Source organism: Penicillium expansum (assembly GCF_000769745.1).
Source record: "Penicillium expansum strain MD-8 chromosome Unknown contig192, whole genome shotgun sequence".
Classification (NCBI taxonomy): domain Eukaryota; kingdom Fungi; phylum Ascomycota; class Eurotiomycetes; order Eurotiales; family Aspergillaceae; genus Penicillium; species Penicillium expansum.
In genome coordinates, this window is record NW_015971404.1 from 212,735 (window position 1) to 227,235 (window position 14,501).

At 48.1% G+C, this 14,501-nt stretch overlaps 7 protein-coding genes across 7 annotated transcripts; 3 read left to right on the plus strand and 4 right to left on the minus strand.

The window, feature by feature from the left end:
• Positions 1–1,534: 1,534 nt before the first annotated feature.
• PEX2_060680 (acetate uptake transporter family protein) lies at positions 1,535–2,501 on the plus strand (the record flags this gene model as incomplete). Its single annotated transcript, XM_016743341.1, has 3 exons — positions 1,535–1,884; positions 1,953–2,124; positions 2,181–2,501. 3 exons carry the CDS (start codon positions 1,535–1,537, stop codon positions 2,499–2,501), a joined length of 843 nt encoding a protein of 280 aa, XP_016596063.1.
• Positions 2,502–3,253: 752 nt separating this feature from the next.
• PEX2_060690 (lactate 2-monooxygenase) lies at positions 3,254–4,498 on the plus strand (the record flags this gene model as incomplete). Its single annotated transcript, XM_016743342.1, has 1 exon — positions 3,254–4,498. One exon carries the CDS (start codon positions 3,254–3,256, stop codon positions 4,496–4,498), a length of 1,245 nt encoding a protein of 414 aa, XP_016596064.1.
• Positions 4,499–6,315: 1,817 nt separating this feature from the next.
• Positions 6,316–7,305, minus strand: PEX2_060700 (uncharacterized protein; the record flags this gene model as incomplete). The annotated part of the gene is made up of 1 exon (XM_016743343.1): positions 6,316–7,305. One exon carries the CDS (start codon positions 7,303–7,305, stop codon positions 6,316–6,318), a length of 990 nt encoding a protein of 329 aa, XP_016596065.1.
• Positions 7,306–7,949: 644 nt separating this feature from the next.
• PEX2_060710 (spermidine synthase) lies at positions 7,950–9,100 on the minus strand (the record flags this gene model as incomplete). The annotated part of the gene is made up of 3 exons (XM_016743344.1): positions 7,950–8,230; positions 8,419–8,988; positions 9,070–9,100. The coding sequence occupies 3 exons, from the start codon at positions 9,098–9,100 to the stop codon at positions 7,950–7,952; spliced, it is 882 nt and encodes a 293-aa protein (XP_016596066.1).
• A 542-nt stretch (positions 9,101–9,642) lies between these two features.
• On the minus strand, positions 9,643–10,327 carry PEX2_060720 (ubiquinol--cytochrome-c reductase subunit 8; the record flags this gene model as incomplete). The annotated part of the gene is made up of 4 exons (XM_016743345.1): positions 9,643–9,700; positions 9,754–9,931; positions 10,095–10,120; positions 10,296–10,327. 4 exons carry the CDS (start codon positions 10,325–10,327, stop codon positions 9,643–9,645), a joined length of 294 nt encoding a protein of 97 aa, XP_016596067.1.
• Positions 10,328–10,535: 208 nt separating this feature from the next.
• On the plus strand, positions 10,536–11,437 carry phb1 (prohibitin subunit PHB1; the record flags this gene model as incomplete). Its single annotated transcript, XM_016743346.1, has 2 exons — positions 10,536–10,856; positions 10,919–11,437. 2 exons carry the CDS (start codon positions 10,536–10,538, stop codon positions 11,435–11,437), a joined length of 840 nt encoding a protein of 279 aa, XP_016596068.1.
• Positions 11,438–11,692: 255 nt separating this feature from the next.
• On the minus strand, positions 11,693–13,042 carry PEX2_060740 (25S rRNA (uracil2843-N3)-methyltransferase; the record flags this gene model as incomplete). Its single annotated transcript, XM_016743347.1, has 1 exon — positions 11,693–13,042. One exon carries the CDS (start codon positions 13,040–13,042, stop codon positions 11,693–11,695), a length of 1,350 nt encoding a protein of 449 aa, XP_016596069.1.
• Between the last annotated feature and the right edge of the window lie 1,459 nt (positions 13,043–14,501).

Below are 14,501 nucleotides of genomic sequence, written 5' to 3' on the forward strand. Positions count from 1 at the left end.
CAATTTACTTCATGGCCCCACCAATTGATTTGATGTCCCAATTGTCATAAATAAGCAGCTTCTTCAAAATGGCTTCTGAACCCGATTTTACTCATGGACCGGTATGGAGTAGCACCTAGGCCAGTAGCGATGCGAGGAATAGCGAATCTTCTACTCTCAAAGCATGCATGGGTCAATCGGCAGGGCAGAATCCAATGGCTTTTCTATGAATTTCAAGATTTGAGAATTAGAATTAAATAACCGCGAAGGCACAGCGACACATTCATAAACGCGGCACTTGTGATCTCCCCAGTTCCCCCAGAGCCCCAAACATACCTACAACCGTTAGCGAAGAGGTATTGTTTGACCGACTTCTCCCCTTCCAGAGGAACAAGTCCAATGAGTGGCATTTTGTAATTTTGTACTCCCGTCCCGCTAATGCTCTCAGTTGAAGTGCATAGTGGGCTGGTTAAGAAATAGAAAATCCGTTACCACAGTTCCTATGAGAGTTTGGCCCACTGTGACAATGGCCGTGCGTTAGCAACCTTGGAAGGAATAATGATGCAAGTCCGAGGTCTATGCTAACGTGTTCTCGGCCGAGTGGATTGTTGTTTTTGCATGGTATGCAGTCATAGTTTCTGTCCGCTTTATAGCCTAAGAACTTTTACATGGTATGTACTATAATGTAGTCTGTGAATGGTCGGCGCCGCCAACCCCTGTCGGAGCCAGGTCAAATCTGTTCTAAATTCATCGCAGATCTCTTACAGCGATCCAATCAGAGCCAATTTCATAGATGGGTTTTGGGCATATCCTTTCAGCTGCGAGATTACCCTAGAGCTAACAACGGGTCCACGGGTGGCTCCACTCTTGGCAATTACCTAAGCAGATTATGGAAGGTTAAATCAGCCTCCGAAGCTTATCTGTGGTCAACAATATCAACCATGGTCTGAGCCGCTGCGTGTCCTTATTGTAGTTCTTTTCCAGTCTCCTTTGCCAGACCGTGGCAGAAAAATATTGTGACTCTCAACCACACTCAGTTTCGAGGTTATACCCACACTCATATGCCACATCCACTTTTCCGATGAGCTAGAGCGCGGTTCTCGGCCGTATGTTTATTAAAATTGTGTCGTTCTCGGCCGAGACTAGGGGCAATCAGAAAGGTAGAGAGCAGCTTTCTCAGCCACACACCACAGAATAGCATAATTAATTAGGTCCCCGCATTTTACGAAACCCCGGTGCGTACCCCACAATCGTCTATACCGAAAGAGATTTACTGCGCACCGAAGTGTCCCTATTTTGCACTGTTCACCTGGGGCAATGGCCCACCCCACATTGACACTTAGATCGTTTCCCCGGGGGTACTATAAAGTCCAATCCCGTTGGCACTATCTATAATGTGATATTCACTCGCATAAATTGTTGAGTTGGTTTCTTGTTATCCAAGATCCTGGACACCCTTTGCACCGTGAATCACACAGTTTATACGATCATTTACATTGACGCGTTTTTGGAGGAAAAGATCAGCTCAATCAAATTTTTGCAAGAAGCAGCAATAATGACTGTTCTTTCGAATTCCAACAACCACGACGAGGGAAAAGGCACCACCAATATCGAACCAGACTACCTTCACCCGACCCACCTCGAGCACTATGGCCCACTAGCACATGTGAATACCGTGGAGTCTCGATTGCCTGCCTTTGCAGGGGAATTGCAACCGGGTCTATATCGGACGCCCAGGCTTCGAAAGTTTGCGAATCCTGCACCTCTAGGTCTCTCGGGGTTCGCCTTGACCACGTTTGTACTGGGGTGTATCAACATGGGCACACGGGACATCACAGAGCCTAATATGGTTGTTGGTGTTTCTTACGCGTATGGTGGGCTGGTTCAGCTTCTTGCCGGCATGTGGTAAGTATTTTCGTATTAGATAGGCGCTGTGAGGTCATCTAGATCTAACTGATCTGTCTGTCTAATAGGGAAATGGCCGCTGGAAATACATTTGGTGCTACCGCACTGTCTTCATATGGTGGTTTTTGGATCGCTCTAGGCATCACCTTTACTCCTGGATTCCAAATCATGTCAGAGCTTCAGAAAGCTGACAACGGCTCAACCGACATTTTCTACGACTCGTATGGGTTGTTTCTTATGGTAAGCCAGATTTCCAATGTAAATCAACCTCCATCATTATGCCTAACAACTCCTAGGGCTGGTTCACCTTCACGTTTCTTCTCCTCACGTGCACTGTCAAATCGACTGCGGTGTTTTTCTCCCTTTTTCTATTTGTAGATGTGGCATTCTTATTGCTTGGAATTGGACACCTCCATCGCGACTCCCAGGGAAAGCCTAATCAGTCAGTCCTCACTGCTGGCGGTTTATTTGCTCTCATTGCTGCCTTTTTGGCGTGGTATTCTGCTCTGGCAGGTATCGCAGATGACAGCAACAGCTTCTTTATCATTCCTGTCTTTCACTTCCCGTGGTCTGAGAAAGGTAGGGCTTCCAGACGGGAGGTTTCTCCTGTTGTTTAGTTGTTATCGCTATGGTAGGATTTGATGGGGGTTTTGGGCATAATCAATGATATTTTGTCACCCTGGAGACTTGAGTTATTATTATGATGAAATTTACCAAGCGCAAATTGAAAAGTTTATTATCATTCAACTTACGAGTACATGTGGGTAGGGTTAGCATGGGGCATTCCAAAGTTTTGTTCAGGTGCGCTGGCCTATCCGCTCACCGTGATGCCCACCGAGTGCTCAGTGTATAAATCTGTCTGTTCTATAATTCATGAGGGCATCGCATGTATTCTTCCAATAGCTAGGTTCTTTTTGGCCACGAAGGCAAGGTTTTGGGACGCCGCCTAGTTATCTAGAACGTGCTGTGGACCCACACGTCATCCTGCATAGTATGATAAACTGGTAATATATGGATGAAAAGATCTGTGGCTAACGAACTCACTGTAGTCATCAGCGATAATAATAAATAAGTCGGAGTATCTTTGTTGCTCCCCGGATCATGGCGGACCAAAACCTGTTAACAAAAAGGCGATTCAATGACATGACGTCGTGATGAATCTCGGCCGAACATGCATGGCATCAAGCACCGAACTTGCTATGAACCCACCAATTATAATCAATTTCAAGGAGCCCCATTTTATCAAGCATTACAGCATTATAAGGACAAAACCACTCTCTTTTTCCTGATTTCTATCATATTCATTTACCAACTGTTTGTGCTAATTCTCTCCAATTCACTTCAATTTCTATTATTTACTTCATCAATCATGTCATCTCAAGACAGCAAATTGGATAGTGACTCAATTGCCCACCCTCTGGCCCCATTTACATACGAAAATGAGGTATATCAAGCTGGTCTCAAAGGCCAAAAGCCATCGATAACTTTCAACTGCCTCGAATGGGAAACCCTAGCCAAAGACCAACTCTCGGCAGATTCATACGGATATGTTTGGGGATCCGCCGGAACTCGCGAAACAGACGACAACAACAAGAAAGCCTTCAAAAAATGGGGAATCGTGCCATCGCGCCTGGTCAAGAGCGACTTCCCAAACCTGAAAACGACGCTTTTCGGAGAGACATTCGAGTATCCGATCGCAATGGCACCAGTGGGCGTGCAGCGGATTTTCCATCCGGATGGGGAGAAGGCGGCAGCGAAAGCTGCTGAAAAGGAACATGTCACCTACATCCTCAGCACCGCATCTGCGACGAGCATTGAGGATGTCGCCGAGGCCAATGGAAATGGGTCTCGTTGGTATCAGCTCTACTGGCCTCTAAATGAGAACAATGACATCACTGTGAGCCTGTTGTCGAGGGCGAAGGCAGCGGGTTACAAGGTTTTGGTGGTTACCTTGGATACGTACATTCTTGGATGGCGTCCCAGCGATCTCAACAATGCATACAATCCTTTCATCCGTGCAGATGATATCGGTGTAGCATTGGGATTTTCTGATCCTGTGTACCGTCGCAAGTTCCAAGAAAAGCATGGGAAACCCATTGAGGAGGATGTCCAAACTGCGGCTACAGAGTGGGCGCATACCGTGTTCCCCGGTGTCAGTCACGGCTGGGAAGATCTCAAGTTTCTCAAGGAACATTGGGACGGACCAATTGTTTTGAAAGGAATCCAGACTGTTGCAGATGCGAAGAGAGCTGTGGAATATGGCGTCCAGGGAATTGTGGTCTCCAACCATGGCGGACGACAGCAGGATGGGGGTATTGCATCTTTGGATGTTTTGCCGGAGATTGTGGATGCCGTGGGAGCTAATCTGGAGATTATCTTTGACTCGGGTGTTCGCTGTGGTGCTGATATCGTCAAGGCATTAGCTCTTGGTGCAAAAATGGTCCTGATTGGCCGTCCGTACATCTATGGGTTGGCCCTTCAAGGTGAGCACGGAGTGAGCCATGTGCTGAGGAGTCTCTTGGGAGATTTTAATCTGAATCTTCACCTGTCGGGAATCAGCTCAGTGTCTCCTAAGCATCTTAACCGATCGGTGTTGCGTCGGACAGATAACTGAAAGACCCTTGTATTCAGTTTGAATATACTAAATCCCCTCTTCAAATACGATAAAGTCGCATTTCGTATATTATTTATCTGAGTACTATAGATGTATTTGAAGGGCCTGAAGACAGCTAATCTATTCAAATCCAAGGGCATCGTACACATTGTTTCTCTTATCAAGTTACCAAAAGGGTGGAGATCGCGCATGTAGTCACTCAATTCTATACAGCAGTCTAACGAGGGGAAAACTTCACTGCTCGGCTACTGCTAGAATAAGGGGTCAACATAACGATGAAAGGGTTTTGGAGGGTTTCCAATTAAATTGGGCTATGCGCCATGGGCACATAGAGATTTTATCTCTACTTTTAGAGAAAAGGGTCGATGTCGATTCAAAGGCGCTGGTCAGTGCCTGTGGGTACGCTGGTGTCCTGGGAGGGACATAGCTCGGAATCGAATTCGCCACTGCTTGTGCTTGTATTATCATATGGACCAAGGTGTTGGCAATTTCTTGCCAGCCTAAGATGGCTTAAGATAGCGTTCGTGAGGACCAACTTCCAAGTCGAGGAAATAAAACCGAAACTCCCAGACGTTACTGAGACAGGCCTTTCGATTCTCTTGTACCATGGTTATATATGCGAGGCAATCACTATCACTCCACTCAAATTTTCCCGACATAACTGTTGTGATAGATGGATAAATCCGGAGGAGAATCTGTTATCACGAGCAACAACAATATGTTCGCATCACTATTCAAACATTAGAAAACATATCATTGAATGATGAAGTGTACTTACTTGAGAATCATCATTGATCTTCCCAATACCGAAGTACTTCCCCATGGCTGCAACGCCATAGAGAGCTGAAACTGTCTTCTCAAGATCTTTCCGTCTGTGATGAACGCATCCTTTGACCAAGTTAGACTATATATTCTAAACTTTAGGGCAGGGATAGTAGAATCCACTTACTTATATACTCAAGTACCTGAGATACTTCAGTCCTTGCAATTGCTCCTGGCTTGGCTTTGATAATCACAACACTGATGGGAATATGTCCCTCCTTTCCATACCAGAGGGTGTATTCCGGTCGCCGGATGAATTCGTACTTTTCTCTCTTGCATGATACCGGGCCATAATGCCATAAGCCTTCGGCATTAGGGTGCAGGTTCCTCTTCACCACGAAGAGAGAATTTGCGACACCACGTATTATCCATTTTTGAAGCCAAAAGGTACTGAATATCTGGGGCTTGTTGCGATTTATCCCGAATTTCAACAATGTTGGCCAATATTTTCTTCCTGCGGAGTGTGGTGCTCAGCTATTTCGGGAATATGTATGGCCAACTCGTTGTTGCACTCGTTCACGGGAATTTGGAGGTTGGTATCGTGGAGTGGAAGTTGTAGAAATCGGCTTGTCGCCTTCCATCCAATCGGAGAATATTGTGCTTTCCCATTCCTCCAGTGCTTTATCGCACCTTCCTGTCCTGGTATGGTTCCTTGGGCTGCACTTGCTATCAAGAGGATAGTTAGTTGTCCAGGTGACCATGTTGTGTGCTTGGAAGGTTCCTTCCAACTTTAGCCAAATCAGGCATTTGGCATCAGAGGCCTGATGAATAAGGCCGCACATCGATTATGACGTTGGTGAGGTGAGCTTACGATGTTTGTCTGTTTTTCTGTGCCCTGAAACTCTGTTGATATTCCCAATCCAGATTTACTCCTTTGAAGTATAGTATCTATAGAAATGTAGATCCATTTATCAATCGTACTCCTCCAAATTTTGCAAATTGATACCAAAACTCGATGATTGTATGCTTCGACCATATGCCCTCAGCCTTCAGTTTCAATCAGTGCAGAACAGATTCTCAGCAGCCCTATGACCCGTAGTAATACAAGCCCAAGCGTAACCATTACTATCAACAATAACCCCAGCGCCGACATCATATTGGGCACACGTCGTCGTGCCGGCATACTGCGTCAGCCAATTAACAATATCGCGGCCTATGTTGATGTCTTCACCCCTGTTATGCGACGCCCGACAAGACATTGCAGCACTCGGCTTAGGAAGAGCGGACAGATCAACCGACGATGTTGTGTTGAAACTGTCCCGATGCAGCTTATCAAGAATACCACGCACAGTACTTCCAGGGTTATTACAGACATGGATATGAATCTGCTCCTCGGAGCGGGTGGAGACACTGTTTATCGCAAGTGTTCCTGTATCCCTAATACCTCTGTTGTTGAGTGTATCCTGGCCAAGCCGGAATCCCCCGTCCACGTCGGCAGCGGAATTCAATTGCAAAATTCCCGGTATCAAGTCTGTCGTAGTAATCAAGTCTCCACCACCGAGGACTACCCACGAAGGGGACTGGTTGGGCTGGGGTGGGCCAGCGCCAATTGAAGGGCTCGCGATGCAAGTTGTCGGGGTTCCGGCTTGGAAGGCGCGAATGCACCGACATAGACTGGAGAACCAGATGTAGCAGCCGTTACATTCGGAATTGGCATCGACACAGCCCGAGTAACATTGAGAGAGCTCTGATCGAGGTATCACGGGTGATGGCGGGGGCGGGGGGTTGCAGGTGATAGGACATTGTCCCGACGGTGTAACGCAGACCAGGTCTGTCGGTGATGATGGGAAAGTCGAAGGGCATGTACAGCCGCTCACGTCCATTTTGGTGATGTCAGCTGATGTACACAGGTTTGGTCCACCCTGTGCGATGCTGACGAGGTTGTCACCCGTGACATTTGTGGCATTGAGAGTTTCCTGTCCGAAGATCGGGGTCACCAGGAAGAGAGGGACGATGAATGGGACACAATCCTCGGAGAACTTCATTCTGATGGATTGGAGGTCAATTGGGAGTAAGAGGAAAGCACAGAAATCTATTTTGCCCGTACGGTGGGGACTATTGCTGTATATTTGTAGGGAAAATAAACAGAAACTATGATGTAAATTTGCCGTATAGATGGGCGTCAGCCCTATCAACCTCACCGTTAATGCAACCGGCTCTCGTTTCCGCAGAGGTTCCAAGGGTATCGATCTCGACGTCCAATGACGATGTATCTCGCAAGAGGTACATTAGATCATCACCGCATATCATTATCGTTGTACTGTTAAGATCCGGGGGAAGCCGAAGATTGAAGACTTGGATCCACTAACCGCTGTCTTGTACCTTGATGCAAGAAGAAACAGAGAAAGAAACATCGTGAGAGATCTGTTAAACAAGTTATTCGTTAGCATGAGAGGCCTTATGAATGAGACCACGATTGCCAAATTTCGGGCTCCTTAGAACCAGTTATCACCTCCACAATGACATCTATAAGTAAACACCTAGGCAGCATAAAGCACCCCTACACAAGAGACACAAGAGAGAAAGGGAACCAATCTACAGGATAAGATATACGAAAATCCATGATTTCATTTCAATATCGTCATGAGGATATAAAGACCATAAAAGCTTTTTCAAAATATCACGACATTTAGTTGCCGAGCTTCTGGCGAGCGAAGTTGGGCAGAACAAAGCTGGCGCGGTGGATGTCCTGGTTGTAGTAGCGGCAGAGCTTAAGCTCCTCCTCGGGGGTCCAGGTGCGGAGGGGCTCACGGACGTTGGCGTTGGCGTCCTTGGAGCAGACCATGAAGCCAATCTGGCCGGAGGGGTAGGTGGGGATGGTGGTGTAGGCGTACTCGGCGACGGGGAAGACCTCCTTGCAAGACTTCTTGAGTTCGGAGATCATGTCAAGGTGGAGCCATTGGTTCTCGGCTGTTATACATAAAGCACAGCACCGCAAAACCTAGCCCGTAAAGCGGGTTGGTTGCGGGAGTAGTGCGAAAGAGATTAGCGTATGATCAATTTTTTTTGGAGTGAGAATAAAATGACGAGGGATGGGCAATCAGGACTGATTGTTCTATGACGGGGATTGGGCAAGAAATAATAAGAAAGTGACGAACAACCTTGGGTAGTGATGACACCTCCCTCGCGAAGGGCAGACTTCAGCAGCTCGAAGTAAGGCTTCTGGAAGAGGCTCTCAGCGGGACCCTCGGGGTCGGAGCTGTCAGTGATGATAACATCGAACTCGTTCTGGCGGTTCTTGAGGAACTCGAAGCCATCACCAACGTGGGTGTGGGCGTTAGGGTGCTGGAAGCCAATGGCCATGCCGGGCAGGTACTTCTTGGAGACACGGATGACAGCCTCGTCGATGTCGCACAGAGTAGCCTCCTTGACAGAGGCGTGCTTGACGACCTCACGGAGGACACCGCCGTCACCGCCACCAATGACGAGGACCTTCTCGGGGTTGGGGTGGGAGTTCATGGCGAGGTGGGTGATCATCTCCTGGTAAGAGAACTCATCGCGCTCGGTGCACTGGATAACGTTGTCCAGGACGAGAACGGTACCGTAGTCGCTGCTCTCGAAGACGAGGACATCCTGGTACTTGGACTTCTCGTGGTGGATGATCTGGTTAACCTTGAGGCTCATGGCCTGACCGGGCCACATGCCGGACTTCTCATGGAACCAGCCATCTGTAGATTGGCATCAGCATGTTACTGTAACAAATTGGCTAGAAGGCGGGGTAATGGAGGGGTGGGTTGTTGTAGACATACCCTGGATGGTGGGGTGGGTAAGCTCGCTCATTTTGATGGGAAAAGAAGAGAAACGACGGGGGAAAATAGATGTTGAGTAGAAAGCAGAAGAGAGTCTGGAGAGACGAAGCATTCGAAGAAAAAGGGTACGGCGGAAGTTTGGCTGTTTTGGGCGAATTTTTTGTTTCTTCTCGGCTCAAGTGGGGAACCGCTGTGCTGCCACCAACACCCCCCCCAAACATCCTCAGAAACAGGACTAGACCAATTCCATGCATAATAGGTATTGGATACATCTCATGGCTCTTGATTGATTGCAATTCCACCCGGTAGACCTGCCCCACGTCCACAATTGGGCATGGACACCTCAGGGACCAATAGAGAGCCCTAGAAAGACGCTTACTTACGCTTGACTTTGAATGTAAGAAAATAACGACCTCTCAAGCGCAAAAAGATGGCAGATAAAAGGAAAATCAAATGGTCGATTGCTTTCTAGTTACTGTACAAGCATACAGCTCCCCCAAACTGCAGAGTCTTGGGTGTATCATGCTCTGTTATACCAATCCAACCTCACTCCAACAAACAAATTGAAATAATTTACTCTTCGTTACCACCCTCAAGAAGACGGCCGGGCTTGGAGTTCAGGAACTCGTTGCTAAAGTATCATATTAGCGCACCGATCAAAGCGACTCCTACGGTCTTTCTTACCGCTCAATGGCCCAGTTCATGGCAGCGTATGCGGCAACGAAGGGGGGAACAACGTAGAGAACCTGGTGACGGAAACGACGGAAGACGTTGAAGATAGCAGCGTGGCCAGCACCGGCCATAGGACGCTGACGGTTAGGGGACAGCGAGTAGGTGGCGATGCGCTGGGGGGTCGGGCAACCTGCAAGGTGGATATTAGCGATCCGTTCGGTTTGCTTTCTCCTGCTTTGTTCCTCTGAATGTTTCTCCGGATCTTATGCGATCTTTAATATCGCGTAAGGGGTCGGTCTTTTGCGCATGCATCGGGTCCGTGTGAAAGGTTCAAGGGTTATTGTCAAACGTACCGAACTCGCCCCAGTTGCCGATGTAGCTATAGAAAGTGAAAATCGTTAGTGAACTGAATAAAAGATGCAGAAGCCATTGAGTCTATCAAAGCCGACTCAATTGGCATCTTTTGGGAATTGCATTGTGTAGCCGGGCGGGTAACGCATCCGGGAGGCCGGTACTCAACCCACGAGACCAGGAGCAAACGCGAAACGACTTACTGTCCGTTCTTGGGGTCCACAGAGCCACCCATTGTGAATGATTTCGGGTAAAAAGAGAGGAGTGGGGTGGAAAAGGTATGGAGGTAGCGAAATGAGTGAGGAAAAGACGAAGGTCGGGCGAAGTTGGAGGTTTGGAAAGATGGGCACTAAACCCGATTGGGAACACTCAGAGTGAGCAACGGGAAAAGCAGACATCATCTCCATCATCCGTTCTCATCACCTCGCCCTCCACCTCCAACCATGGCTCAAGTCCTCCAAAATGTTTATCGGCTGGCCTTCCCCTTGGCTATTGGGGGTATGCTAGTTCAAAATTCCCTTTACGATGTCAAGGGCGGCACACGAGCTGTCATCTTCGATCGAGTGTCTGGTGTCCAAGAGAAGGTTGTCAACGAAGGCACACATTTCCTGATCCCCTGGTTGCAGCGCGCTATTGTCTACGATGTCCGCACAAAGCCTCGTAACATTTCTACCACGACAGGAAGTAAGGATTTGCAGATGGTTAGCTTGACGCTGCGTGTATTGCACCGCCCGGAGGTGCCGAAGCTGCCGCAGATCTACCAGGTATGTATCTCATATAATCCCTAAGCATCTACCAAGAAAAAGACTAATCCGGAGTTATCTAGTCATACGGTACCGATTACGATGAGCGTGTCCTCCCATCCATCGGAAACGAAGTTCTCAAGGCCATCGTGGCCCAGTTCGACGCCGCCGAGCTGATCACACAACGTGAAGCTGTCTCCAACCGTATCCGCACTGACCTGATGAAGCGTGCCGGACAATTCAACATCGCTCTCGAGGATGTCTCCATTACACACATGACCTTCGGAAAGGAGTTCACACGGGCCGTCGAGCAGAAGCAGATCGCCCAACAGGATGCCGAGCGGGCCCGATTCATTGTCGAGCGCGCCGAGCAGGAGCGCCAGGCCAACGTTATTCGCGCCGAGGGTGAAGCCGAGAGTGCCGAAATTATCAGCAAGGCCGTCGCCAAGGCTGGCAGCGGGCTGATTGAGATCCGTCGTATCGAGGCCAGCAAGGAGATCGCCGCGACTCTGTCCGCGAACCCCAACGTCACTTACCTGCCTGGTGGTGAGGGAAAGGATGGAAGCAAGAGCACTAGCCTTTTGCTGGGTCTGCGGAGTTAGGGGGTGTTATAAGGCTGTCTCGGGGAATTATGGGCCCCGTTTTCACAACTCATTGAATGTACCAATTAATCGCAATTTTTGCCGCGACTTGGGGCGAGTCTGGCCTCGTGGCGTGAATTTGGAGTGGTCTGAATTAAACCACCTTCTATCTGTAGCAATACCATACCTCACTCCACACCACCTTTTTTTTTGAAAGATTCAATCGTATTGCTCATTAAATGGTTTTTATATATCGTGAGATAGAACACTTCAGATCTACAAACGCCGATACACATGCATCTGGAAGCGCATATCTTCCAAGCCTGCTCCTTCGCCAACTTCATACCGCAGACGGACTGCGTCCCGTCTCCACCACCTCGAGTCTTGGGTGTATACGCACTCCCACTTGCCCTTCGCCACAGACAGCAGCGTGTGGTCAAGCAAGAACTTCATCGGATAGTTCCTCTCTTGTGGTTCACCGTCCGGTCCTTTTCCTAACTTCAAAGTCGAGTAGCTGCCAGGACTATCAACAACCAGAAGGACCGCACCGGGAGGAAGGATTTCGGTCATTTTGAGCATGAAACCGGTGGTCTTTGGCATGGAAGTAGAGAAGAGCTCATTCAAAGTGAACATGATAGGAACGAGGATGGAAGTGAAAGGAGAGGACGCGGAAGGGCCGAGGAGAATTTCTTTCAGACCCTCCTCGGGAAGAGTCAGGACATCTGCGCGGCGGAAAGCCACCGAGAATGTTTCAGTAGCCACTTTCTCCGACAGCAACGGGGGACGGTATTTGGTTGTCTGCGAAAATGGCACATCGGCTGATGTGATGGTTCGTGAAAGTCTTTCAACAACATCCGACCAGTTTCCAATATCGACAGCCATGACAGAGAGACTGGGTGCGCTGACACCTTGATCTTCAACTTCAGTCTTCTTGTCTTTTTGAGATTCTGCGTCTTCAAGAGAGACGTTGGCAACACGTTCCTCCAGTGACTGGGCTTGGGAGCCCATGTCTCTCCACGCAGCTGCAAGAGCAGCGATCTCTGCACCGGCTCCGCCACCAATTGACACAACACGAGTGCAGGGGTTCTTGCTTCTAGCACGGCCTCGCGTATTTTCCTCTTCCTCTTTCATCCAGCTCAAAACTCCCTTCAACAGGCCCGCATATCCCAATGACCGGGACGCACTCCAGCGCAAGGCATAGGCGCGCAGCAGATCCTCGCCTGCCTCGGTGAAGGCAGAGTCAAAATCGCGCTGGTAAAGAAGCCCCTTGATCGTTTGAATGAGAGATTTAATGTCCAATGGTTCATCTTTATTTTCGTCTGATTGTGGTTCAGCGGGGTTGGTCTCCTGGCTCGCAGAGTCCGATTCTGCAACTGGGTTGCCGAGAAGAGCTGTTTTAAATACGTCCAAAAGTAGTTGCTGGAGGGTGAGAGGAATTGTGCTGACAAGCTTAAGTCCAGAAGACTCTTCTTCCTCGAGCTGTTCGGCTTCAGCTTTGGCTTTTTCGACTTCGGCTTTGCGATTGGCGTGCTGTTTGTTTGCTGGTGGCGCTTGCTTCGGCTTTTGCGCTTTCGCTCTAGGACCTGGGGACCTTCTGCGGTTTCCCTGACGGGGGGCGTGAGGCATTATATATATATCCGAGAATAAACTCGTTTCGTCTAGTCTTTTGTAAGAATGTGACCGTCTTTAATTGAACGTGGGGTGAATTTTTGAACTTTTTCCTTATCGTTATCGACGGCTCCACTATCAAGGTCTATAAACCCTCCCGAGGTCAGTACAAAGTTAAAGTTGGCTTGATTATAGAACTTCTGGGAAATTTTTATTCATAAATTTAGAGAAATTTGATATCGTAAAGTCTATCCAGCTTTGTGGCATCACAGGAGCTTATATCTATCAAGGTATGTTGAGTGAGGTCTATAGTGATCACTATGGAGATCCTTCTAGTCCGAGCAACAAGCGTGTAGAAGTCCGAAATACAATCACGCACACAATACGTTGATGATAAAGTTCAATATGCTGACTGTGTTATTTTCATTCAATCTGCTACTGGGATTATATAGCACCTCTATCATACACGACGTCGGCCCTATATCCGCGCCCGGCGCCTTTAGGGTTGATCAAGACGCAGCATTTTCTCCAGAAAAAGACCACACTCTGGCAGTATATAGAACTATAAGCACACTTAATGCCTAAAGCTTGTAATTATTTGTTTTATAGAAGTGTTGGCAGAAACAATTAGGGCCTTGCCAACATCCTGGCTTGGTCTGACTCGGAGCAGTAGGGCAATACGAAATATACTGAACTGAAACACCAAACATGACGAACAAGTGGTTTAGAATATCTCCTTCTCTTGACTCTCGGCTAGCCTTACACATCTAGGATGTTATCATGACCGTATTAACTGTCATTCCTCGATAGGAGTATATGACACTTGGCTGCCAGCACGAAAGAAACACTCATTCCTTCCAAGCTTGCATGCGATATACATACGTGCGAGTGGATTCAGTTCTTAATACAGAGTCATATGTTACTGTAACGAAATATATCAAAACGTGCTGGGTTTACAATCAGGGACGTCAATACGCAGGAAGTAAAAAGCTAAGTACATGCATCTCGATCAAGATACATGCAATAGACTATTTTTGCAGGCTTGATTGCCAATCGATCTCGATTTAGTCTGAAGAGCTAATACAGTAGGCAACAAACTAAAGAGACACATACAGAGATACATGGCGTACTATGATATACGTTCTGTCGTTCTTGTTACCAACGCACTAACCCAAACAGCCACACTTCCGCCTAGAGCGCTGCCTACACCACACACCCATAAGATTCTGGACTCTCAAAGCCACATGAAGATCTGTGTAAAGAATGCCTGGACCAACACGAAAACAATGAACCCAGGCCATCTTGTGATATCGCGTTGACCCAAGCGCCGAATTCACGATCCGTGTAATAATGAGTCACAGCCTAGCGGTGTCAGCCAAGGAGTCATATCCGTCGCCCGAGCGTACTATGACTGATTTGGACGCCTCATAGGCGGCCGTGGCGAGCAGCGGGCTCCCAACGGAGCCCGTTAACGGCG